The sequence below is a fragment of the Heterocephalus glaber genome, unplaced genomic scaffold, assembly GCF_053883595.1.
Source record: "Heterocephalus glaber isolate CG9 unplaced genomic scaffold, H.glaber_assembly_v1.0 deba00001571, whole genome shotgun sequence".
Lineage (NCBI taxonomy): Eukaryota > Metazoa > Chordata > Mammalia > Rodentia > Bathyergidae > Heterocephalus > Heterocephalus glaber.
In genome coordinates this window covers 4232511-4260501 of record NW_028258356.1, presented here as the reverse complement: position 1 = coordinate 4260501, position 27991 = coordinate 4232511, and the positions used below count along the sequence as shown (strand labels likewise).

Sequence of the window (27991 nt, the reverse complement as noted above, 5' to 3'; positions counted from 1 at the left end):
AGTTGAATAAACTAAATTTATTTTCACATTAAGAATTTAAGTATCAGTCTCTCCTAAAGTGGAATATTCTCATGAAGGCTTCCCACAGTCAAACACTGTGTATAGACTCTTGTTTAGACTTTCTCCATACTGGACCATTCTTTAATTCAGTCATCAATCAATATCACTTTCATACTAATATGGCTGGTGCTCCATAACCCTTTGATACCATAGTCCACACATATTCCTTTGAGAAGAAGACAATGGCCAAAAGTTGTCAATTTTATCTTTTTCTCTTTCTTCATTCTCTTTCACTCTCTCTCAGTTGCATGCAATACACGCACGAACACACACACATCCATATATATATATATATATATATATATATATATATGCATAAGAAAAACAAGAAATCTAATAGAATATCTCAAGGCAAAACAATTATAAAAAGGCAAACAATTCTAAGTCTAAATTTCCATAGTATCTTCACAAGTTATACCAGATAAAATCTGTTATTTGTAATTAGATTATAAGAGTAATTAGTATTTAAACAGTTCATTATACTGCATCATTTTTCAGTCTTCATATGAGTAATAATTTTAGAAATGAATAATCAGGAAAAATTAAAAACACCTGGGTTTTAATATAAAGACAGAATATTTTTAAACTGTAAAACAGTATACATGTCCAAAGAGCAGTTATTTTATTTCTATTCTGAAGGGAGATTTAGACTTTCAAAACCTTTCTTGCTAAAACATGCATATATTCAAGTGACACCTTTTTTAAAAAGTATATTAAAATTAACTAGATCAGAATATACTGTATCCATAGAAGAGTTTGCATTCACATTCATAGCTTGTTGGTCTATTTCTGAAATTCTAGAATCAAATATGCCTTATCATAACTTTTGTCTTGGGTTGATAAAAGCACCATGAAAGACAGGTACAGAAAGAAGACTCCACGGGAAATTAGAAAAATTCAAGTCAAAAGGACTCGAGACTCAGAGGTCAGCTGTTTAAAACAGTGGGCAGACTTTCCACATGAACAAGATTCACCAGACATAACCATAAATAACTCTGTCCTTCGCGTGTGCTCAAGACTGACTTTTTCTGTGAAAACCAGGATGCACAAGCTGCTTCTTCATCAGACAAAATGTCTCTGGGCTTCCTCTTGCAGTCACAGTTTTATTTAGCAGTTGTGCTGAGCATCTCATACATTCTGACACTTCTGACAAGGACAAAAGCATAGTCTATTTTTTCATTAAGCATCCATATGAGGAACTCTTCAAGGATGGGCTCACATAAGAAGTTGATGAGATTATTTACGCAGATGGGCCATCACTGAGTTCAAGAACAACATTGAATAAGGACACATATCTCAATTCTACTATGCTATAAAACTGAATTTACCATCCCAATAGATCCATAATAAATAAAATATGCATTACAAGCAAATAGCAGCATAGCTAATGTTTCAATCATTGGAATTAATCCAGAGAGGAAAAAAGACCCATGGAGATCTATACTTCATTCACTTCATCACCCATGTATAGGCTGGGAAGCAAAGAAGAAAAGCGTATTGGCATGGGCATGGGCTTGATAACTGAGTAACATTTCTTAACCTTCATTGTTGAATGATTTTCTGGAAGCTAAGGAAATTATTTTACTGCACCAATATTTGCAAGACAGGGGAAGTAATTGCTTGAGTAGGGCTTTCTGTGTCTCCCTGGCTTTTATTTTCACCTCAGGGCAAGTTTATAGAAAGAATGAAATGCCTGGATTCAAGTTTCATCAAGCCAACTTCACTGTTCTCAAGGAAGCAAATAGCCTGCATTTCATTGATAAATAGATTCTTTCTTTCTTTGCTTTTCCTTCAGAATGGTAGAAATCAGAACTTCAGTTTGGATGCTTTTGAGCTGCAGAGTGCAGTGGAGAGCAGCTTAGATAACATCTAGAAGTCAGTCAATGAGGCGATCTCACTTGGACCATCTCCACTCCTAAAAGAGAAGGGCAGCTTTCATCTCCTGCTTTTACTTTTGTTTTCAGTGAGTCAAAACACAGATGTAAGCTGTCCCTTGAGAGTTTCAAGACTCAAAAACATGTCATCAAGGACACTAAAGCAGCAAGCCATTTATCATGAAGCAAACTCTTCTGACAGTGGTACATCAGCAGCAGCAAGAATCAGCCTGAGTTTTTATATCAAGGCAAGCAAATATAGCCTTTTTGGAGTGAAATTAACTAGCACACATTAGAAAATCATTAAGCTTTTTCATTTAAAGTAGAGTTTTGTGTAACGCTATTGAGCTAAATCATTGAAATCAAAAGCTTCAATATGTGAGTTACAAGTAAGAAAATAAAATTTAAAAATATTATAGAACTGTGATTCCCCCAATCACCATTTGAAAAGCATCACCTTTATAGACTAAAACTTCCCAAGACACATATGTAAAAATAAACAATAAAATTTCTCCTAAAATTCTCCACTCTCTCTTGCAAACATCTACACCACAGGCCCTGGTATTACCTTTTAAATCTTTCGTTTATTGTATGTGGCAGAAAACTTCTACCTCTAAATTTCCTCCATCCTTTTTGGCATTCAGCAAATGTGAGAAACACCAATTGCTCTTACCATCAGATACCTAGAAGAACTAAATCACTCTAAGAGGTGGTGATTAGCATCCTTTCATTTTAGGACAATTAAAGGCCAACTCTGTTCTTATGATTTCACATGGAACAAACAAAATGGAAAAAGCAAGCTACTCTATGGATTTCTTGAGGAAAATAAAAACTATTCTACTTCCTTCCTGGCAAATTTCTCATGTATTTTACTAGCAACATCATGGCTTCAACCTGCAACAGGGTTACTAAAAAGAGATGTTAAAATAAGGTGATAAAAATACATTTGGCCCCAAAGCTATAAAAATGTTTTCTCAAACAGAAGTGAAAAATAGTGAAAGATTTAGCTCAAAGTAAACAAGAGTGGAAATTAGGAACAAAAATGCCATAAAGGGGCAGATCAATAGTCTGTCAGAGTTGGAATCTCCAACAGAGGCACCAAGGGATGCTGAGAGGAAGGTACATTCATTGCTTCCTGTGACCTTCATCTCAGAGGTGAGAAGTATACTCTGAACATTTCTAACTTCTTCATCAAAATTGTCTAAGGAATCACAGAAGACTAGAAATAGGGAGTATCAGTTGATGCTTGTAAAAGTAATTTAAGAAAAGCAAAAGAAGTTTTACTCTGCATTATTTTTCAAAGAAGATGTAGGTAGTTCAAACTAAAGAACTCTTTAAAAAATAATACAAGTATCTACTAAAGCATGAGTTTGCTTAATAGCACAGAGCCATTTTTACTTCTTTTTCTTGCAAAATGTTTAAAATAAAAAACAAAAGTTTCTCAAAACTCATCACTGTCATGAATCTGAAGAAATGATAAATTCTCATTTTTTAAAAACATTTTGAGGGTTTGGAGGACAGAATTAACTACTGTTGAATTCATTTAAACTGTGAGTATTTATTATTGCTCACTATCTTAAGTCAGGAAACTAGAACTAAATAATAACTAAGATATTTCTAAAGGTCTGATTCTAAAAGGTTTAATTAACCAGATATCTATAGATAAAGTATAAGAACTCTACTAGAAAACAAATTGAATGTATCTTCATATTTTATGTGTAATACGCTCTCTAAATATTAAATACATCAAAGGATAACCAATCAAGTGCAATTGATTAACAGCACAAGTAGAACTGTGAGTGTTTGAATACTAATTCCATCATTTGCTTACTTTGGTATATCGGATATATTACTTCCTTAGCTTCTTCCTCTATAAAATTGGTAAGTAAAGATTTATCATGTTTTGTGTTTTTTTAGGAATAAATGACTAAATTTCTGGAAACCACTTGTACATAGTGCTACATAAATATTAATGAGCTTATTATTTCAGCCATAATTATGTTTAAACATGCTAATTTTTCCCTAACATTACCAGTACATTCATTTCAAACTGGAAAACCCCTTTTTAGGCATAGAATTTAAACCTCTTACACTTACTCTTAATGGGTATGACTAGTAAGATAGTTTCAACTGCTCTAATTTAGTCACGAGTTTCTTGCTGTGATAGATGCCCTTCCAGAAGGAAAATGATGTGGCAATAAATGTTTGCACATTTCATTCTAAAACTGTGTGGCTGGACAACAGTTTTGGGAATATATAAGCAAAACACAGATACTGAACTGCTTGGTCACTGCTTTGCTGGAGCGTATAGTACTTACCAAGGGGATACATACCAAAAATTCTCCACTTTCAGCCAGATATTTTTATAGGACTAAGATAACTGCATTCTATAGTGAAAGCACAGTAGAGAGCCAGCACAAAAATGAACTGCACAGGCAGGTTTGCTTATGGGTATGTCAGCCCTATAGACGCCTCCCCATGCTTTTCAAACTCCCTGAGGCCAGCATAGCTCCACTTCAGCCAGCACACACCTCTTCCTGAGGTCTCTCAGCTCCAAGGCTGATGCCTAGCATTTTGTCTGAGGCTTTTTAGGCTACTGACTCAAAGGCAGAAGTGGATATGCCAGGAAAAGCTACCTAGGGTACAACAGGAAAGAGAAAGAAAAAGAAAACAAACTATCACGTGATCAAGATAGACTCCTTAAGAGCTATACATGATGAGACTAGATTTTTAGGCAAGAAAGAATTTGTATATGATTTTTTTCAAAAGAGAGAATTAAATGGTCATATGAAATGCAAAATTTGCTGAATAAATGTATAATCTCTTCTGTTGTGAAAGTCAACACTTGTTTGACTTGTTTTGATTTGTTTGGGACCAGACAACCACACAAAAGGGCAGAATTTAGATTCAAGTAGAGTGAGTTGAAATCTTCTCTCTGAGCTATACTATTAGCTATATAACCACGAACCAAATATGTAATTTCCCCCATCTTGATCTTGACATAGTGTTTAAATGGAATGATATATGTATGGTCAAACTCCAGGGACAGGAAACTCTCAACTAATAATTATTAGCCTAAAGAATATAGAGTTTTCAAAATTAGTATCATTGTTTTATCTTGCTTAAGATTTTAAAGTCATAGTAAAAGAAAATGAAGATGATATAATAGGGCTTTAACAATATGTAAAATTCATTGCTATAAAATAAAGTCTTAGGTCAAACTCTAATAATAATGGTGCCACTGTTTTCGGAAAACATCTTAGTCTTCTGATACAGTACTAAGCAGAAATTTGATAAAGAAAGATGGAAAAATTAAATGAAGCTAAGCCTCAAGCCCCCATATTGCACACTCTCACTCCCTCTCCTAAGTGCCTTTATATCCTTTGCATACTGTATTTGTTATCTTTCTGTCTCCCTGTGTTGCAATTGCATAGTATCATCAGTTTTGTCTTCAAGTTTACAATGATGTCTTTAGCTCATTTTAAATCTCTGATGAACTTATACTTACTGTACTTTTAAATGCAGTCATCACATTTTCATTTCTAGGAATCTGAAATAGTTTTTCTTTAAACCTGCTTACATATTGCTAATATATTAAAATCTCTTTAATTTCCTCAACTTATTAACATACAGTAATACCTCAGTTCACAAACCTCTCTCATATAATTTGGTTTGTGAGCAGAAGTGTTCAACAAAATTTTGCTTCAATTCAAGAACTCCTTATCAAATGACAAACACAACGCAGGCCATCTTCCCCAGAATTGTGAAACAAATTAAGTTCATAAATTGAGATACTACTTACTATATTGTATAGTATGTTAATAGTCTACAAAATGCTATACTCTATAGTATTTGTAATAGTCTACAAAAAGTGCATCCAATATGGTAATCATTTGGATAACTGATCTGCTCTCAATATTTTGTTATAGCATGTTCATGGAAATATGTTTCCTTATGTGATTGGTGATATTTTTTATGGCAAGTTACTTTTTCCTTAGGATTCATGCATAGAAAGTTTTTGAAATATGATATGAAGATGAGTTTTTCTAGATAAGATTTCTTTTAGTTTCTGGTTGGTGTCTGGGGAACCACTAGTCCAGGGCACCCAATTTAAATTAAATGTTGGCATGTGATCTGCGATGCACCAAGCTATTTTTCATGTGAGATTCAATACCAATGAAGGTTCCTTGCAGTTGCAAATTTTTTTTCCTCTTCTTTTGCTGCCAAAGTTGGAAGGGGCAGGTTCTTTGTGGTCCCCTGAGGATGAAGGTAGGTTTCTATCTCATCTGTGTGCTGAAATGGAGCTCTTTAAGGTCCTGGCTTTAAGGAAGGACTCGCATTAAACTTCTCACCTTCGGCTTTGTCTTCTCTTCTTGAAATATTTTTTTTCTATGGAACACTGAAAAATCTGTGTTCAAGTTCTCCTGCTTGGGAAAATGCCCTGAAGATAATAGTCACCTTTTGTACTTTCTTTTTATCATCTCTGTTCTTTAAAGGTAAGAAATGTGGAGTGAGATTATAGTCAAACCAAATACTAATATAAAGACAACTCAAAAAAAAAAGCTAAATGACTTTCTATTTTTAAAAGCCAAAATATGAACCCCTTGATTTCAGTGCTACAAAGAAATATGCAATATCATGAATGACAACACATGTGGAAAATAGATAATTTTCCCAGTAGGTTGTCAAGTGGCTCTTAACCTTCCCTGAAAGAACCCCTAAAAATATCCGTAAAAGTGTGTCCAGAAAACATTTTCATCATTTTAAAAGAAATAGCACATTTACCTTCAAAAAGGCTACTTGGTCCAAACAGAAAGGGTTTTGGTTCTTGCTTGACCAGAATGATATCTACCCTATGTAATACAAAAGTTTCACCTGGTTGAGGTTGAAACTCTGATTGAGTCTACTGTCTTTGGTGAAATAATAACATAAATTATCCAATACTTCATAAATATAATTATTAATAAGAAGAATAGGAATATTTGGATTCACTTTTTTTTTTGGTACCAGGGATCAAACTCAGTAGATTCACTTTTCAAAACAGTAATAAAAGAAAGCCCTAATAGTAAAACAAATAGGAGGCTGACCCTTTTGAACCTTCTATGTAACACTCATAACCACAAAGGGCTTTGCAAGTTGTTTGCACAGTGCTATATCAATATGTATACCAGGAGTTGTTGATTAAAAATAAGCACCCAGTGGATACTAAAACACAACCTCTTCATGGTTATTCTACAGGATAATTTAGTTCATTTTAGCATCTGGCAATCTATTCCATTGTTATAAGTACACAAACTACTTATATTGTATCTTTACTCTGAATTTTCTCCAAATGTTCTATTTGTGAAAAAGAAGCTTTATCCCTGTTATCCTCTTCTTTATAGTTCTCATTCATAAATATATTAACCCTTAACTCTAGTTACCTTGCTTGTTCATCTTTTATATCTTAATTATGTATAACCTTCGTTTTCCTTTTCTAATTATGGTAGAACTCTGTCATTCTAAAAACCTATTGAAAACATTAAAATTTCCTCTTTTCTAATTCTATTCTACAGGGCTATACATTGGCTAATACCTACTTTTTATAGTTTTAACATTCAATTGCTATTTCTTCTCTGAATATTCAGTGTAAAACAATTTAGTATTCACAAGCCTCCTAACTGAATGACCTTGTACTGTTAACCAAAGCCCCACTCCTTTATGAAATGAACTGTAGCCGCCTCCTATCTGAATGGTATCAGAGTCGCGTATTAGTCATGCACAATCCAGAAATAAATTACTATTTGGCTATGTCCATTTATGCTAATTGAAATGGTAACTTGTATTCTTAATCACAACTATTGAAGAAGTCTAGCATAGGTGAAGAACTATTGCAAAAGTCATTAGAATTTGGATTTCTACATGAAGCAAAACACTAAAGAACTGTAGCTGTAGAATTTCAGATAGCTGCAGAAGCTCACACAGTCAAGTTCTGCAAGCTGACTTACATAGCTCTGGTTGTTATGCTTCTTATATCGCGTAATCAAGACTCTGGTTTTCATAAAGACAATACAGGAAAGAGCAGAAGAATAAAGTCAAAACCAACACTGCCTCTTCTTAAGCATTTCAGCAAAGGTGAATGACAGAAACTGTGTGCACTAGAGGAATCCAAAAGCAGCTATCTAAATCATTAGTTAGCAGCAAAATGGTGTGACACAGAGGGACAGAAGGAGATAAGAATCGTTTGAATGGGATTAACCCATTCCTTAGACTATTGAGTAACCTGCCACCCATGTTCATTAAATACATGCTTTTTCTTTCAGTTGCATCATAACAATACTAAAGCACAAAGTTTCATCTAGTGAGGAGAAGTACAAAGACTCATAAAGAAAGAAAATGAGCTGTCTTAAATATTTAATATTAACATTTATATAAGAAAAAAAATTAAAAAGAAACCATTCAAAGGCAATGATTCAAATACATGAAAAAGAAAACTTGCCTCCATCAACAAAATTCACAGGTTAATAATTCACCACTAAGTGATAAAGGCATTTATCACAAAAACATCAATGAAATTATCTCCTATTGCCATATACATGTTCTGTAAAGGGACAAGACATTTTTTTGATCCCTTACAATCATCTCTAGTCCAATATAATAGTGATTCATTCCAAATATAAGGACAATATGACTGGTAACAGTCAGTCACTAAGATTCTATGTAAAAAGTCTTTTGATGATTTTCACAGATCAGTGGCCCATTCAGAGACAGATGGGAATTACTTTTAAATTTTCCAATTCTACTTAAGAGCAAATAGTTTGCTTCTTTTATCATTTACATTTCTCTATTGATAGAAAAAGTAGAAACTGAATGGTACAAACATAAGTGAATGCAATTTTAATTTCTAATAAACTCTAAATTTTATATAAATGAACCACAATGTCTTGTGAAGCCTAGTTTCCATAGAATTTTTTTCAGAAATCCTCCAATTTGGTTGCTAATCTGAGAGCATATTTTGTATCTTACTTTTGAATACTATCAAAGAATGAAGGTTTTATAATCCTGAATAGTTCATATTAAAATGTTTAATTACCTCTTATGTTAAGAAGTTCTTTTTAATGTTCACTGAATTTTCTTTCTATTATTTAAGGCCATTTATCTTACTTTGACCTTGACCTTGACAAAGAAGTGAGCAGGCTTCCTATAATGACCATTTATATATTAGAGCCAATTATAAACTCACCCCTTAGCCTTTCATTCTCCAGGGTGGACATGTGTAAGCTTTTACCCATTTCTGACAGGCTTTATATCCAAATATTTTAAAGTCCATCTCTTTCTTCTGCCTTCCTTCTCTCTCCTTTGCTTAATTTTTCTCAGTCTCATCTTGTTTGCATTTTTAAATTAAATGATCATAAATAGAGATTATTACTTCCCAGACTTCATGGCCCTTATTTTTTACTCTGCAAGCCAATGTGTTACTTATTTTATAGTAGCATAGTTTTTTTATTCATGGAAAAATGCCTTACTTATTGGGTGTCAAAAGATTGTAAGTCAAATCATCTATTAAAACAATGGTAACAAAGACAAATATTCTGGAAGAGTGGAAAGAGCATAATTTAGAAACAATGAGATGTGAATCTCAGCTCTGACACCTGGAAGCCTGAATACATCATTAAGATAATGTGAGGTGGATTGAACATCACAACATACCTTATAGGGATGGGAGTTTAAAGAACATAATAAATGGATGTCCTGTGGCAAAATAGACCCTCCAAGAACAATTGATACTGTGATTGTAACATTATACCTAAGTCCAACTATTTTACATAAATGACTACAAATGCTACAGTTAATAAACATAACATGTCCAATGCTGTAGAATATGAACAAATGTTCCGAAGAGGAAAAAATAATGACCCATTATACTTATTTGATAGCATGCATGTAGTTGACTGTAAGTATAGAAAACAAAATGTAGAAAAAAGGAACTGTTTTAGACGAGTAAGATCTGAAAAGAGTCTCAGAACACGGGCTGACTGTGCCTGATACTGACTGAAACAGCAGGAATAGAGCTGAGCTGACAGACAGGGACTCAGGAGCCCAGGGCTGAAGTTCAGCCACTAGAAAACAGAAGCACCTTGCAACGCAATCTTCCTTCTCTCTCTCGAATTCATACTGAACGACACCTGAAACTCCTTAATGCTGTTTCAAGTGCCAACATTTTTTCCTAATTGCTATAAACAGAATTTTTCCCACTGAAACACTAAATGTTTAGCTCATATTGTTTTTCTCCAACATTTACTTTAAAATTTGGCTCAATAAATGCTTATTAAGTGCCTGCTCTATAGAGTCAGTGTAATGGATACAGAAAATATGTCAATAAAAATCTTAAGCATAGATCCCTCCTGTTTGAGACACTCACATTCAATGGGGAGAAAGCAGAAATCTAACACTATAGTAAACCTAATATTGGTTAAATGTATAATATTTGAGAAGGTGGTCAGTGCCAGACGACAAAGCAGTAAATGTATCAGAAGAAAACAAATGAGTGCAAAAAAGAATAATGGTGTCAATTGTCATTTTGAGGAGAACTCTTTGAGAAGTTACATAATTGTAAAGGTTTCAAGGGCAACACAATAGACCCATGGAACTACCCATGTGGATGTAGCATAATTCTATACATAGGGAACAGCTAAATAAAAGGTCCCGGTTTAGTAAGGAGTTGTGTGGAGTTCAGGGAAAGCAAAGGATCTGCTGGATTAGAAACATCATCATTGATGGGAAAGTTATGAGAATTAAAAGGTGTTAGAAAGAGGACAAGTACCAGAAGTCCACAGGTGCTCAGGAAGCACAGGGTGAATGTAAGTCAAGGACACGTCCTTATGGGCCACTGTAAAGACTTTGCCTTTATTCTTGTTTTTGGTGAGGAGTCATTGTAGAGTTTCCAGTAAGGGAGTGGCATTATCTGACAGGTTTTTAAAACATCACTCTGCATGCTTCCTTAAAGATAGACTGCAGGAAGCCATGATTAGAAGCAAAGAGAACTATTCAGACACTCATGGAGCAATATGATACAGAACCAGGGCAGGGTGGTAAAAATGAAGGTGGGGAGAAGAAGTAAGGTTCTGGAAACATTTGGACACCAAAGGCAAGATTTCCTGACCCATATGATAAGGTGATGTAGACTGGCCTGAACACTGGAGTTGCCATCCACTGAGATTGTTCATAACTTGCCTGCAGGTATATTATTTGTGAAAGGTTTTGCAGATAAGAGCCTGAAATTTGGACACAGATGATTTCAACATCATATTCTGTCTTGTTCATTTGCTAGATCCCTGAGCCTGTGACAATCACTCAACTCCTAAGTATCAGTTTCTCCAAAACCAAAATGAGTTAAAAGTGTCTACACTGCAAGGTTTCTGTTAGGAACAAATGAGGTAATACATGTAAAGCAGTTCCTAAAATGTCTTGTACATAGTAATTACTCATTAAATGATAGATGTGATTTATGGTTACATTTACACTTAGCATAATTACTATTTTAATTTCATATGATTTGTGTCTATTCTTAGGATGTATTTTTGAAGTACAGCATAGTTAGGTTTGGGTTTTTTTTACAGAAATAAGGCATTTTGTATACAAAGTCAGTATATGCTCTCTCTACATATTAATCCTGGCCTACTTAGCATTATACTGTGGATGAGAAGCCTGATACTGTAAGAGATAATAGAGGTAAGTGAGTTACCATGCAAAGATTTTCAAGCTTTAGGTATGGAATATATTGGCAGAATATTCCAAGTAAAATTCCCATCACCATCCCCTTTTTAAAAATATGTGTTCATCATGGATTATTTTCCCACTTGCCAATTCTTTCCTTTCATTCACTGTAATTTGGTTTAGTCTTAAAAATATACTTTGATGTAAGAATTGCTGGAAAGTATTCTTGTTTTTAAAGGATCTGCTTTAAAATGCTATAGTCATTTTCAAATCTGTTCCTCTCTCAAGGTACTTGTAAGCAACCCTGGCCACCACAGCATCATATGTAAATTTAATGAGCATTTGCTCACTTTCATCACCCAGGTCATTAGGTCATTGATTCTTATTTTCCTGTGTGCTTTTAAAGCAAAGACTGTTTCGATTCATCTTTTCCAGTCCTTCCTGTCTGTGAGCAGTGTTTTCCTTTTCCATTACATTTTTAGGATAAAAGCAGCCTTGTCTTTAATCAATTATTCAAATGAAAAGTGAGCTTGTTATTTTATTATTCCTAAATGTTTTTAATAGAGTAGTTCTTATATTTTTCCCATTCTAAATATATGTAACTCTAAGCAGGTTGTTTTTTCTTTTAATACTAGCTTTAGAACTATCCATAATGAACATCATTCAGTATTTCTTCAAAGAAACTCAATTCTTAAATTCAAATCCACAAAAATCAGTGTCTGACTTATTGGATCCTAATCCTTATTTCTTTATAGTAATTCTCTATATCTTTATTATACATTTTTCTGTAAAAAAAATTAAACTGTAATGAAATTATCATTTAGGAAGAATAAGAAAAACAAGTGGAAACAATTAGGATAATTATTAAGGAAATAATTACAAAAGATTATGAGCTAGTGAAACATCCAATGGGAATTGACAGTTGGCAGAGGTCAATGCTGACTAGTAACAGATTTTCAGGGAGGAAAGCACAGAAGTGGCAAATCATTTTATTAAGTGCTACATACAGTATTACAAAAAAAAAGTTTCATTTTTTACAATGCCTGTCTCTATAATCTTTTCTGAATTGACAAAATCTATCGTATTAATTCCACCTCGACCACATCTACGGGATGCAATTTTTCTAGAATGAAATTTCCTTAATTGTTACTTCTCTGGTTTAAATTCTTGTTTAGTTTTTCTTGACCTACTGTATAAAATATGGACTCTAGTATGACAAAAATGTCTTCCAAGTTCTTACCCACTTTAGCCTTTAAACCTGTCTACTATTCTACACACTCACACTTTTGCAACCATGTTGAAATCTTTGACATTTTAATTAATCAAAATTGTGTTGCTTTTTGGGGCCTGCTCTGCGCAATAGTTTTTCTGGCTAACTCTGCCTTTATAGAAGATGAGCACTGGACCCATGATGACTCTCCCATTTCTTTATCCCAAGGAACACAAGGATTGGCCCTGGGCACTCTATCATCTAACTGAAATTAACCGTAGCACTTTGGGGAAACATACAGATTCTATTTGGAGAGAGGTAATTTACTTTTTCTCTCAACTCGCTGAGATCACACATCTGAAGACACTATTAGCTTATATTAGTTTGAGGCACCTATCTAAAAATCATTTAGAAATTAAATCAAATTGTGACAAAGAGAAGCAATGAACTGTTGAAAAGTGATGTCTAATGGTTATGTTAAAATTCCTGACTCAACTATTTCTGAAGTTGCTACTGTATCTCAGATATCAACTATTTGGTCAATATATTTTAATTGCTTAAGATTTTTTCAGTTAGTTTTCTATATTTAAAATGAAAATACTGCTGGTTAATATCCATATGTTACTGAATTGATTTATTTATAAACTGTATCTCTTTTATTTATATTTATATATTATTTATATTATCATTATTATCGCCATAGTTCTCAGTATTCAGTCGAATATAAGCAGAGGATTATCAAAAGATTTTGAAATGAATGTTTGAGCCAAATTTACTGATCAGAGTAGTAATGATTAAGAATACTACCACACAAACTTGTTTTCTTGGGAAACATATCCCTGAGCTAATAATGTCTCAATGTGCTCATCTTTAAATTGAAAATTATTGTAATAAAAATGCCTTAAAGTGATCACAATAATTTAATTAAATTAATAAATGTAAAAATGTTGCTACGGTGCCTAAGACAGATTGAGCATTCAATAACTGTTAATCATTATTTATTATGGCTACATGGTCATCTGTATTATTTCTCTTACATTGCAAAATGTCATGACTTACCCAATCCACCTAAAGTTTAATTAGTTATCGCATATTAACCACATACTAGCTTTCTGGTTGGAAGAGCCTAGCTGAAGCCAAATTAGAGAACTAGCACTGAGCGGACATTAAAGTCCTGATATTAATATTATCATCTAACTTTCCTGAGATTTTATCCTAATGTTCTCATCTTCGTCTTTTCACAGCTGCACTTGAAGATTATTTTCTAGATACATTAGCAGACAACAAAGCCACTCTACTTCTCTATATTTTTAGATGGCTGATTAGGTACTATGTGAATGAATCCCAACAATGAATGCACATCCTGAAAACATGATGAAGTGGTAGATAGAAAATCAATAAGGACGTGGGTGACTTGAACATCTGTACCAGCCAAGTTGGCCCAACTGGCAGTTGTAGAACAATGCAGCCAATACCAATGGAGCACACTTTTTAAGAACATACAGTACTTATACCAACAGATGCCAATTTCTGGAATATAAAACAAGCCTTACTAAATTTAAGATTGATGATATACAGAGTACATTCACTGGCCACAATGGAATTAAGAAACGAATAATACAAACTTTTCTGGAAATAATTCTAATATTTGGAAACTGAGTGATACAATCTGAATAAGCCATGGAACAATTAACAAACTAAATGCCAAAGTATCTGCAAGTTAAGGAAACAAAAGTTCAATATATTAAGCTTTTGAGGATTCCCTATGCAGTCAATTTAGGAGAAAATTTATAGAATAAATGTCTCCAGAAAAATAAAAAAGACTCAGGTTAATGACCTCAACTTGTACCTGAAGAAATTAGAAAAAAAGAATAATTAAATACAAAGTATAATGAATGAGGAAATAATAATTATTAGAGAGAAAATCTATGAAATAGAAAACAAGAAAGAAAATCAATGGCACAAAAAGATGTCCTTTGAAAGGATCAATAAAATTTATAAACTTCTAGCTAGACAAACCAGCAAAAAAGGATAAGACACAAATTGCCAATATATGAAATGAAAGAGGTTACATCATTAAAGATTCTGTGACTATTACAGGGATAACCAGGGAATATATCATGTACAAGTTTATGTCAATAAATTGAACAGCTTATGTGAAATGGGCTAAATCCTTGAAATAGAAACAAACTACTGAAGTTCACTCGAGAATGAATTAATAACCAGAGTTTTAAAACTTCATGAAATTTCACATCTATATTACTATAATAATAAATTCTACCAAAGATTTAGAAAATAAATACAAATTTTACACAAAGTCTCCTAAAAATGTTGTAAAAGATATGTTTTCATTCTATGAAGTTAACATAATAGGGATAAAAAATCAAGACATCACAAGAAAACTAAAAGCCAATATCCCTCAATAACCCAGATGCAAAATATATAAACATTTTAGCGAATGTATTGCAATAATTCATAAAAATAGTAATACATTATGATGAAAGAATACTTGTATTTTTGAAGCAATACAAGCAGGATCTAATATTCAAAAAGTAATTAATATAATCCACCATATTGCTAACTAAAAATACACACACACACACACACACACACACACACACACATAGCCATTTTAATAGATTCTGGAAAAGCATTTGACTTGATCAACATCCATTTCTGATTAAAACTCAGAAATGTAGGAATAAAAACAGTATCTTCAGTCTGGTAAACAGTACATATAAAAATTTAGAGTTATCAGACGGTGGTTAACGACATAGTGGTTAAACATATAGTGATTAAAATTAGGAACAAAACAAGGATGTCTTTCTCACCACTTTAGCATTGTACTAGATAGATACACAAAAATAAATTGCATTCTATATAGTTCAACAAAAAAATCAGAAATAAAAATTAAAAATCAATACCATGTACAATAGCCCAAGAATGTGAAATACTTGGAGATATATCTGGGGGGAAAAACATAAAAATTACATTTCTAACAGAAAATAAAAAGGACCTAAAGGAATGGAGAGGTATTCTTTAATCCACAGTTCAAGCAATATTAAGATGTCATTTCTTCCAAATTATCCTAGAAATATAATGAAATCCTTGTAATTCCAACATAATTTTTGTAGAAATGACAGATCCATTAATGAGAAAATGCAAAAGATTAAGAATAATCAAATAATTGAGAAAGAAAAGGAGCTGGTCATGATAGCATATGCCTATAATCCCAGTACTTGGGAGGCTGTGGTAGGAGGACCATCATGAGTTTGAGGCCAGCCTGGACTACATAGTGAATTCAAGGCCAGCCTGAATTACAGAGAGAGACCCTGTCTCAAAAAAATGAAAAATAAAATAAAGGGTCAGAAAGAAAGTACAAAGTTGGAAGACTAACATAACTTTATTTCACAATTTGGCATAAAGCTACAGTAATCAGGACTGTGCAGTATTGGAGCCAAGATAGGCAAATACATTAATAGAACAGAATAAGTAATCTATAAATAAACTCATGCATCTATACCTCCCTGACTGTTAACAAATGTGAAAAGACAATTTAACAAATGTGAAGAAAGGATAAAATTCAATAAGCATCTTTGAATAACTGTGCAGAAAAAAAGAAAGGGAGATAAGAGAAAAACTGAAGCAAATTTTGTACCAATGCAAATGTTAACTCAAAATCAATCACTGATCTAAATATAAACCTAAACCACGAAACGTCTAAAAGAAAAAACAAAAGAAAACCTTGATGACCTTCATTGTGCAAAGATAACCTAGACTATTAATCAAAGAAATTTATTATAAAGAGGATTCCATCGAAGCTAAAACCTTATGCTTATGGAGATATTATTACAAAAATAAAAGCCAGGCTATAAATTGGAAAAAATATTTGAAAATCATATAACTGATAAATTATCTGTATTTGTAGTACTGTAAAAAAACTCTCAAAATTCAATAATAGAAATCAAGCTAATTTTTAAAATTGTAAAGAATTTGAACTGATCCTCACCAAAGAATACATACAAGGGGAAATGTATAAATAAAAAATTTCAATTTCCTTAGTTATTACGGAAATGCAATTTCCAGCCACAGTGAGATACCATGAGAGCATCTAAAATTAATAGACTTGATTAAACCTAGTTGAAGTAGGTGAAGAAGAGGAGACACTAAAACTCTAATACACTATTGGTGGGGATGCACAATATGATGGTAAAATATTAAAACTTTAATATTTGGAAAACAGTTTAGTAGTGTCTTAAAATATTAAACATATGTAACATATGCCCTTGATAGTCTATTCCTTAAGTATTTACCCACAAGGAATAAAAGCAAATGCTCACAGACACTTCTACATGAACATTCACAGCAGTAATATTTTTAATAGCCAAAAACTGGATACAACACACAAATGTCTTGTTGAATGAATGAAAAAAATCCTTTCTAATTGTATATTCTTCAACTTGCATGTATCTTGAAATAATTATATTGAATGAAGAAAGGCAAATAAGAAAGCAAATGTATTATATGGTTACATTTACATGAAACTCTAGAAAATGCAAACTAATCTACAAGTTAAAATAAAGATTAATGGGAGAGAGATAGGAAAAAGGATTAAAAAAAGACATTACAAAACTTCTTAGGTGACAGATAATTTCCAACTTGGCTATGGTGTTTTCACAGTGTATGATGTTAGAATACATACAATTACACATTTCAATTATACTTCAAGATAGCTATTAAAGAAAGAAAGAAATTTTTTTTCTTGAGAAATCTTCATTGGAAATGGGTGGATTCCATCACCAGTTGAAACCCATGCAATAAGAACTGCATGTCTAATGGTATGTCAAGCAAACATATGTAGGGGTAGAGGCAAGTAAGTCAGAACCATTTACAATAGTGGTTCTGAGCACAGTACCATAGTTTGTTCATTTTTCTTTCTTTTTTTAATTAAGTTTATTGGTACATTTTAGGTATGCATAATAATTACATTCATCATAGGGAATTTATATTTGTACATGATATATCTTGATTATCTTTTCTCATTCCTCTCCCTCCCTTCAACTCCTTTTCCCTTCCTTTATTTACAAAAGTTTGTTTCCATTTTTTTCTTCTTTTCTCATTTTTTCTTTTCTCGTCTTTCCTTTCCCCCTTCCCTCTTTCTAGTTCCCCTTCCCATTTGAACATTTCTTCCTATTTCACAATATCTATTATACATTTTAGTCCTTATTTACACTTTCAGTTTCTCACACCAGAGTCAATGTGATATATGCACGTGTGTCCCATTTATTTCACTTCAGAATATGGTCTCAAGCTGCATCCATTACCCTAAGAGTATGATCTCAAGTTTATCCTCCTTTATGGCTGAGCAGTATTCCATTGTATAAAAAAACCCCAATCTTCTGTATAATTCATCAGTAGATGGGTATTTGGGTTGTTTCCAAGATTTATCTATTACAAATTGTGCTGCTGTAAATATGGATGTGCACATATCACTCTGGTTTGATGCTTTTAATTCTTTCAGGAAAATACCAAAAGGGGGAATACCTTGGTCAAATAGAACCTCTAATACCTGGAATACATAAAGAATTGAAAAAAATCATACCCCTCAAATTTAAAGACTCAATCCAAAACTGGGCATCTGAGATGAATACACACTTCTCAGATGAAGAACTAAAAATGACAAAAAAAATATGAAAAAGTGAACCTCAATGGTCATTTGAGAGATGCAAATTAAAACAGTGCTGAGATTCCGTCTCACTCCAGAAAGAATGGCTGCTGTCAAGATATCAACCAATAACAAAGGTTGGTGGAGCTGTGGGGAAAAAGAAACCCTTCTACACTGTTGGTGGGAGTATAGTCTGGGCAACCACTGTGGAAATTAGTGTGGAGATACCTCAAAGAACTGGGAGGGGAAGGGGGAAGGAAAAATTATGAGAAAAGAAAAAAATGGAAACAAAGTCTATGTAAAATAGAGAAGGATGGAGGGGGTGAGGGGCACACAGGTAATGGGGAAAAAATAAGAACCAAGATACATCATGTACAGGTACAAGCACCCAATGATAAATGTAAATGTATTGTATACCTAAAATGTACCAATAAAAGAATTTAAGCAAAAAAAAAAAAAAGCTAACACTAGACGTTCCATCTGTCCCAACTATTCCCCTTCTTGGTATCTGCTCATTTTTTACACTTGTAAATTGGCAAATCTTTACATAAAATGTAGAGAATATAAAGTAATAGTCACTGTATTTTCAGTTTTTCCTACTGTTTTGAATCTTAACCTTCTTGAAAAAAATTGAAATTCCCCAAATCTCTGGCATTTGGCATGGATATTATTTGTAAAAGTACACTGATAACATATTTAATCAAAATATTTTCCTGAATTTATGCATGGTGAAGTAAAACTAGAAACTGCAAATACTCTTTTAGAATTGAAAATAGGGAAAAGAACTACAGATGTATCTCTAAAACTATTTCAAGCTATATTAGGTCATCATTTTTTTGCATTATATTTAAAGAATCACTACTGTTGAATGAACTGAATTTACATTACACAAAACTTAGCCAAAACCCCCCATACATGAAAATTTTAGTTTTTAGTAAATATGTCATGGCCCTAAACTTTTACTTATTCTTATAAAACATCAAAAGTAGCCTTTTTGAGCCAATGCAATGATCAGTGACTTGAAAGGACATCTGTTGGTAACAGTTTGTATATCTACATATTATATACCACATTACTAATTGATAATCATTGAGGTAGTCATTACCTCAATATAAAACCTAATATCCAAATTATCACACCAAGGACTTGTGCATTATTATATAACTTAGTTACAAGTACAAATATATTTCATTGAAAAAATATTAGTAATTTTTTCCAAAATAACTAACATTATTGAATCAATAAAAGTACATAGAATTTCCAATAAATGCAATTAAATGTACACTAAATATGACAGTAGACTTCCATGTCTTACTTAAATCACTAGTGTTAATCACAAAGATGTACATCCTCATGTTAAAATCAGAATCAACTAGTGGATAGAAATACAAGGAAAAATCCTACTTCAGGTAACCATGGAAAAAATCAGAATGCACATTAATTTTGTGTCTAGTCTTTGGTTAAAATTATTCTTAGCCATTAGAAGACTAGTCTTTAAAATTTCATTTATTATCCAGTAAACATGTTTAATTTCCCAAATCTTCCTTAAATAATATTTATAAACATCACATGTCATAGCACTGTTCATACCCATTTGCATCAGCCAATCAAAACAAGTAAGTATTTAAGGGGCACTGGTGAAAATAATTTGTCACTAGATAGGTCAACTCTCTTATCAATAATAATAATAACTGACATTTACATGACATCATTTGTACAGCAATTTCATATCGTCTCTAGATATTTATTCATTAATACCTCCAATATTTCTATGCATTATTTGGCAAACATTCATCTCCACTTTATGATTAATAAAGCAAATTCTAACTCAGAAAGTGACATCAACCTAGGGAGTCTATTTTCTGACTCACAATCCATTTCCATCCACCATGAAGAAGAGAAAAATGTATCTATCATGAGATAATCTGGTTATACCAATAGTGAAATATCCACTTGGCACTTGGTCTTGTCTTTCTATTCCCACCTTTTTGTATGCGATCCAGTCAAACACCCTGTCAATATCTGTTGCCTGTAGCACTTCCTGGGATACTGGATGGGAACTGGCCAAACCGTCAAGCAGCATCACTTCGTGCAGAACGTCTGTCAGAAACCTCTGTTTTTCCTGCAATACAGCAGATGGGATATTATCACAGGCTATTCATGGTTAAAATAGAACGTGCAAAACAACATGGCATAGTTTGTGCGCTTAAATGAAGATGTCCATCAATATTAGATGGTGAGACAAAAAAATCTAAAGAGAGCTCAGTAAATAAAATACCCCCCGTAGGAGCCTCTAAAATAGAGGTAGCTAATTTGAGCACAAATGAAACAAAAATCAATGGATTGCAACAGGCCCAAAATACACAGTGAACTCTGTTTCAACAGTAGCTAAAGCAAATTTGGACAGTAACACATATGAAAATGATAAGATGCAGCCTTCATTATGCCTTCTACAAGATGAAGATCAAAATTTGTCCCAATTAAACTTTTTAGGTAAAATCAATATAAGAATATTATTGCGTCATTTAATGCCACTTATTTACAGTCTATTAGAACCACTGCTTCTCTGTCTGTTTCTCCCTCTTCTACATATATTGCTTTCTGAAAGGAATCCAGGGAACCCAGACACACAGTTAGAGACTTTTACATTAGTCTGTAAGACTTGCCAATGTATTGGTGAATTTAAAATAATGAATATAGATCATTAGGTATTAATAATCTATTTCCATGAAATAGTGAAAACAGATAAGATTTCTAGTCTCTGCATGCTGATACATTAGTATTTGTTCTAATAAAACAGGCTGGTTATGTTGGAAAAAAACTGTAAAGAAAAGGTGCTCCTCTGTTGTGTTTGTTTTAAGAAAAATCTGCTTTAAAAAAAACTAGTTTGTTTATCTTAATAAAAATGCTATTATTAGCCCTCCTGGAATTCTGCCTTCCTTGATTAAGGAGGGGAAGAAAAAAGAAACTGAAAGAGAAAACAAGGGCTAAATAGTCCCTAAATAGTTGGGACCTGAGAAGTATCATTATAGAGATTAAAGACTAACGTTGAAATTGTGCCACCTAATTTGGAATTTACTCCAAGAGTCTCCTATTTTTAAAATAGTAGATAAACAACATGTTATTTCTGAGTCCTAATTTCAAGATGAGTACACCAATTCTGGGATGAAAGAAATGAAAATGACGATGAAAGGAAAGAATAGTTAACTGGGTGTATATATGTGTATAAGTATAATGTGATTTTAAAATTATTTTTGTTCATCTTCACTTGCTCAGTGACTTCCTATGTTTAGTTAATAATTTAATTAATCACTCATTTATGTAAGTGTGAAGTTCATTATCTAATAACTAAGCCAGCAATGTCTCTAACATCAAGCTCTAATCGGAGCCCCTGTATGAGACATTACTGTAACTTTTGGGGGGACTTACACTAAGAAATTTAAAACATTAATCTTCTTATTCTTAAATTTTTAAATCATCATTCTTCTCCCCTTAATTTGTACTGGATTAGGAAATTAATTTGAGAAGTATACCATTCGTTTGTGTCACAGCCCTAAGATGCCACAGATGAAGTTTAAATATAGCCTGAATTAAGTGACAAATCATAAACTAATTATAAAGAAAACATCATTTCTAGGACCCCAAAACAAATACACACATACACACAAAAAGAAAGATCAGGCAAATGGCTTTGGAATAAGAGAAAAATCATCAATTCCCAGCCCTGGGGAAAAAAAAAAGAGACAGAATCATGCAATAATTGCAAAATAAAGCTTTAAATGTTCTTTTCAAGCAAATATGTATTTCTGTTACTCACTTAAAATTCAATACATACTAAAGCTATCTGATTAAACTAATTTTGTAGAAAAATTATGAAATGTGTAATCCTAGTTCAATTTGACCAGTTAACATCTTGATTACTAAGAAGTACCAATTCAAAAGATGATTCTATTTGAAGATAAAATGATATTCTGCTTTTGCAGAAGTGATTTACTGCTCCATTATAAGTCACTCAAACATCTAACAGAAAACCACATGGAAAATGTACTTAAAATGGTGCCTTCTTTCAATCTTAACTTTTAATACTTAGCAACAGTAAATATGTATTGATCAACATTAGGATTTGATAAATGTATCTTTGGTTTGCTAAAGATGTAATTTTTAACATGGTATAAAAGAAATGACTGTGTAATTTTTAAAATGAAATTTAAATTTCAAAAAAGAAGTTTTCATGTTAAATATAAATTATATAATACTAAATTGTTTCATCCTTTTGGGGAAAAACAAAAACAAACCTTTGGCTAATTAATTGAATTTTAATGAGTAATATTTTAATTTCACGGGGTTAAGTTATTAATGGATTATTCATCTTCTACTTTGTTAGGGAGGACTATATCATATGATGGAGTAAAAAGCTTGTACGCATAAAGAGGGTAAGAGGTTAGAGTAGGTGGGGTGGGAGCCTGGCAGGATGCACTCAATAAGCACGGAGAAAAGGATGCCTTAAATTGAGAGGGAAAAAATAGATAAAATTCCTACCAGATCACACCTAATTTAACAGATCTACAAAGACTTTCCAAAAAAGAAGGTATTTAATATTTCATGAAGTCCTGTGTGACTATTAAATAAGCAACAGTCATAGCTCATCATTCCTGGATAGAGCTCTCATCACCAATATCAACATCAATAATAATAATAATTGCAAAATTGTTTAGTATAGATTAATCACCTGAGACTCTTAAGTTTTAAAATGAAGGAAAAGATATCCTACCTCTAATGTTGCATTAGAGATAAATCAAAATAGTTGGCCATAATGCATGAAAAAAATAATTTGCTATTACCTGCTAGAAGTGTTAAAGGGATTTAAAAATAAAATAATTCTGTAAAATACAATTACTCACGGACAGTTTACTGGAAGGAGATTTTTATCTTACCCTTGAAGAAACCTTAAAGTTTGGGGTGTGTGTGTGTGTGTGTGTGTATGCCTGCTTACTCGGGGAAAAATATATTTATAGTGAATACTGAACAATTAGTTTTTTTAAAGTTCATATATCAGACATTTAGCCTCACTTTAAGCAGAGTAACTTAGGAAGCTCAGACATTATCAGGAAGCTAAGTACAAACAAGGAATGAGAAGAGACATTAGACAAATCAAACCTCAACCCTGAGTCTATCTCAGCATGATTGTATCCATTCCTTATTGGGTTGGGCCTGGCCTGGCCAGGAGAGCTTTTCTTGTCTAGACAGAGGGCTGTGGTTTGAATATGTGTGCCCCTTCAAAATTCATGTTGAAACTTAACCCACAATGTAACAGTATTAAGGGGAAGGCTTTTAGGTGCTGATTATGCAATAACAGTTCTATCCTTATGAGTGGGATTCACAGCCTCATAAAAGAGCTGGAAGAAGCAAGCGCTGCTCTGTCATGTGAAGATGGAGCTGTGCACAGACTTTGAAGCAGAGAGTGCTCACCACACACTGAATCTTCCAGCACTTTCTCCTTAGACTTCCCAGCCTCTAGAATGCTAAGAAATTTCTCGTTACAAGCTACCTACGCTGAGGCATTTTGTTATAGCAATGAGGGAAAAAAAGAGAAGAGCTTTAAAGGGTTAGAAGTTGCTACTGTGCACATTTTTCCAGATTCCATGGATAACTGAACCCTCTTTTTTTATTTATATATTTATTGGTACATTTTAGGTATACATTTACATTTATCATTGGGTGTTTGTACTTGAACATGATGTATCTTAGTTCTTATTTTTTCTCCCATTACCTGTGTGCCCTTCACCCTTTCCACCTTTCCCTATTTACAGACTTCGATTTCATTTTTTTTTCTTTCTCATAATTTTGGCGGGAGGGGAAGGGGAAAGGGAAGAAAGGAAAGGAAAAATACCTGAACCCTCTTATGGGTTAGCACAGACTTTCTTTAGCCCTTTGAAGATATTCTGCTACTTCCATTTTCCATTTTGGTTGTTATTCCTGTTCCTTTGTAGATTTGACCTTTTTTTCAGTTTGGGATCCTTGTCTTTGGTATTCTGCAATTTCACTACAGTGTATTAATATGTGGCTTTCTTTTTATCATACTTGCTTCTATTTGTGGATTCATGTCTTTCATTAGTTCTGAGAAATGTTTAGTTATGACTGAAATTTCTTGTGTATCTATTCTCTGTATTTCCACTTTTGAAAACTTTAATTTTATACAATACATGACTTATCATGGTATTCTTTAACAATATAAATTTTTTCCTATTCTTATCTCTGTGTTCCAGGTAAATTTTCTGATCTATGTTTCAAGGCACTGTTTTGTTTTGTTTTGTTTCACTTCACCTAATCAGTTTAGTCTACCAGTTTTTAGTTTCAATCATTTCTATTTTTTCACTTCTAAAAGTTGTATTTGGTTGCTTTTAAAACATGTCTGGTCATTTTTAAAAGTTGCCTGGTTTACTCATATTTCTACTTAAGTAAATATTAAAGATTTAGATATTTCATCCAGCTATTTTATATTCTGTAAACAACAATTTTAGTATCTATAGTTCAAGGAGGGGAGCTAAATCTGTTCAAGCCATTCCAAAGCTGAAAGAGAACTCTGATATCTATGGGCTGATCTACTGAGTTGATTCAGTTCTTCACTTAAATTCTTAAAGAAAATAACATAATAGTATATTCTCTTGGCACATATGTTCATTCTTTTTGCTTTGGTATATAAGTTTATAAAAACATTACCTGATCTATATGGCAATATTATGAAAATCTCCCAATAATTATAATCATGTACTTTAATTTATAATACATTTTCATTAGACATTTTGATGCTATTTGGTACTTTTTTGGTACTCATTATGCATTTGTACCTCAACAATATGAGATATTCTTAATCTTAATGTGTTTGGTTTGTCTGCTTGATTTGATATCCTGATTTCAGGATAGTGTAGCATAATGAGCATGCTTCAGTCAGACTTATAATCAAATTCAGTACTACTCAGTCATAAAGAAAGATAAAATTGAGACATTTATAGCTAAATAGACGCAACTTAAGACTCTACTCTTAAGTGAAATAAATCAGACACTTATGTGTAATTATAGCACTGGTGTGAGAAAATGAAAGGATAAATAAGGACCAAAATGTATAACAGATAAGATTAAATAGGAAGAAACTGTTCAAAAGGAAAGGGAAACTGTGAAGGAGATAGGGGGAAAAGGAAGGGAAAATAAAATAAAATAAATTATTTCCTTTAAAAAAAGAGGACAAAAGCAAAGAAATTTAGTCTGTAGAGCAAAAGATAGAAAATAACAAAGCTAATCAAGATAAAGGGAGCAACTGTAACAATAAAACTAGATTTTTCTCCTCAAATGGTAGACTAAAACTACAAAGCTAATGATAACACACCTTCCAAAAAGTATACCTAAGATGAAATGGCAAATGGGATGGGGAAAAGGCAGAGGTATATTAAGGAAACAAAAGTAACTGATTGGTTGTATATCTACCATATGTTAGGCAGTCTTCATCAAATAATAGAATATTTAATGTGTATTTCCACAATTAAATGAGATTAAATTAATCTGTCTATAGAGGAGAAAAATGAAGCCTAGAGGGATTAATACAAATAGTAAATAAGTTGAACAATTAGTTTTTATTTTACTTCATATTTTAAGGTCACCATGATTGGTTACCTACTACTTTCAAAAACAACACAATAAAGCAAAATGGAGAACTTCAAAATCTGTTTAAAAGATATTCAATATTGAGGGGCGTGGTGGTGCACTCAGGAGGCTGAGGCAGGAGGAGTGCCATGAGTTCAAGGCCAGCCTGGGCTACATAGTGAGTTCAAGGCCAGCCTGAACTGCACAGCGAGACCCTATCTCAAAAAGAAAAAAAATCAGTGTTAAAAGTAACCTTAAATCCTAGCACCTTACTGTAGACACTATTTAGAGTTGCTGTGTACATATACCCTCATTTAAATAGTTACAATAATACCAAAACCATCATTTTATTTTCATCTATTTTTACAAATACACTGCACATGAATTTTTGGAGAACTATTGAAAAGCACTATAAACATAAATGAGAATAAATCCACAGAGTTGATAATAAACATACCATAAAGTTATCATTTTATTTATTCATTCCTTTAATAAATATATATTAAATTTCTACTCAATGCCACAAACTGTGTCATGTTTAGGGAATAAGTAGATGTCTAAGCCCTAGTTCTTAACCTTAAAGAACTCAAGAATGGGAGCAAAGGTACAATATAAAGATGGAAAACAGCAAACTGTATCCTACCACAGAAGATGATTATTTCAGAAAGGCTTCACAGGGGAGAGAGTGGGCTCTTGAAGGATGAAGAGTTACTCAGAAACTCTGCAAGTCCAGAGCAGAGGAAACATGCAAAAAAAAAAAAAAGCCACTCTGAATCTTCAATTATCAGGTTGAAGAATTTGTTCTTAATAAATGGAAAACGGCAAGCATAACGATATAATAAGACTAATGTCTCAAGAAAATTAACTTATCTTTGGGATACAGGTGGCTTGACACATGTGGAGCCAGGAAACAGGAAGGGACTATTATACTAAAGGAAAATGTGGTAATAACCTATTAGGACAAAATGTTGCTGAAAGACAGTTGGATCTGAGAGATACTTTGAATGAAAAATCAACAATATTGACAATTTGATGGCTTGGCCCTCTGAACAAATGGAGAGAAAATATGAACAAATAACTGGCTTTTATAATTGATGCAATTTTTAAAAATAGGTTAAAGGAGTATTGACAAAAATGGAAAAGTGGAAAAATGTAGTTTGGAATACAAACTAAAAAGATCAATTTTAGAGATGTTGCAAGGAAAGTCACAGGGAGCATGAAAAAGTTGTATGCAACACGCAACTGAAAGTATAAGGCTGGGTCTGAGAGGCAAGGGCTAAAATTCTTTTGGCAATACACAGTAGTTTGTGTATGAAGTCTCAGAAAGAATTCATCCATTTTAAAAATACTTTTATAATATTATCATTTCATACACTGGTATTTAAAATTGGCTGTGAAGAGAATTAGGAATTTTTGTCACAGAATTACATACATCTGAGAAATTATATTTGTAATTATCTCAATACTGCTTCTGCCTCAATGTGTTAAAGTCTAAGGAGTTAAATGAGAATATGGCTGCTCTAGCCACAATCACAGGAGCTGGATGGGAAGACAAGTAAAGATAAAGGTACAGGCAAGTTCCAAAAGAGATAATAACTAATTTCAGTGAAATGCAATGAGAGGCAAATAGTTTGACTCTGACACTAGAAAAGACAGACAAAATTATCAGAGAGTTATCTGAATCAGGATTAAAGAAAAGTACATCAAACCAGAGACAAGAAGATGAAATCCAAGACTGGGTCAATTCAAGTAGTGATGAGGTATTCATGGGCATAGAGAAAGGAGAAAAAGAAAAGTCTCAAGACAGATACGGGTTGCATCAGAGCAGTCACAAGGACTCAATTAATT

General features: G+C 32.8%; 1 protein-coding gene across 2 annotated transcripts in view; it reads right to left on the bottom strand.

Moving 5' to 3' along the window:
• The window catches only part of Trhde (thyrotropin releasing hormone degrading enzyme), a 411539-nt gene that overhangs the window by 149523 nt on the left and 234025 nt on the right, over positions 1–27991 (bottom strand). For both annotated transcript variants that reach the window (XM_004845026.3, XM_087192438.1), the window contains exon 6: positions 20490–20627. In XM_004845026.3, the coding sequence (XP_004845083.1) occupies positions 20490–20627 (138 nt within the window). The remainder of the gene's footprint in view (positions 1–20489; positions 20628–27991) is intronic.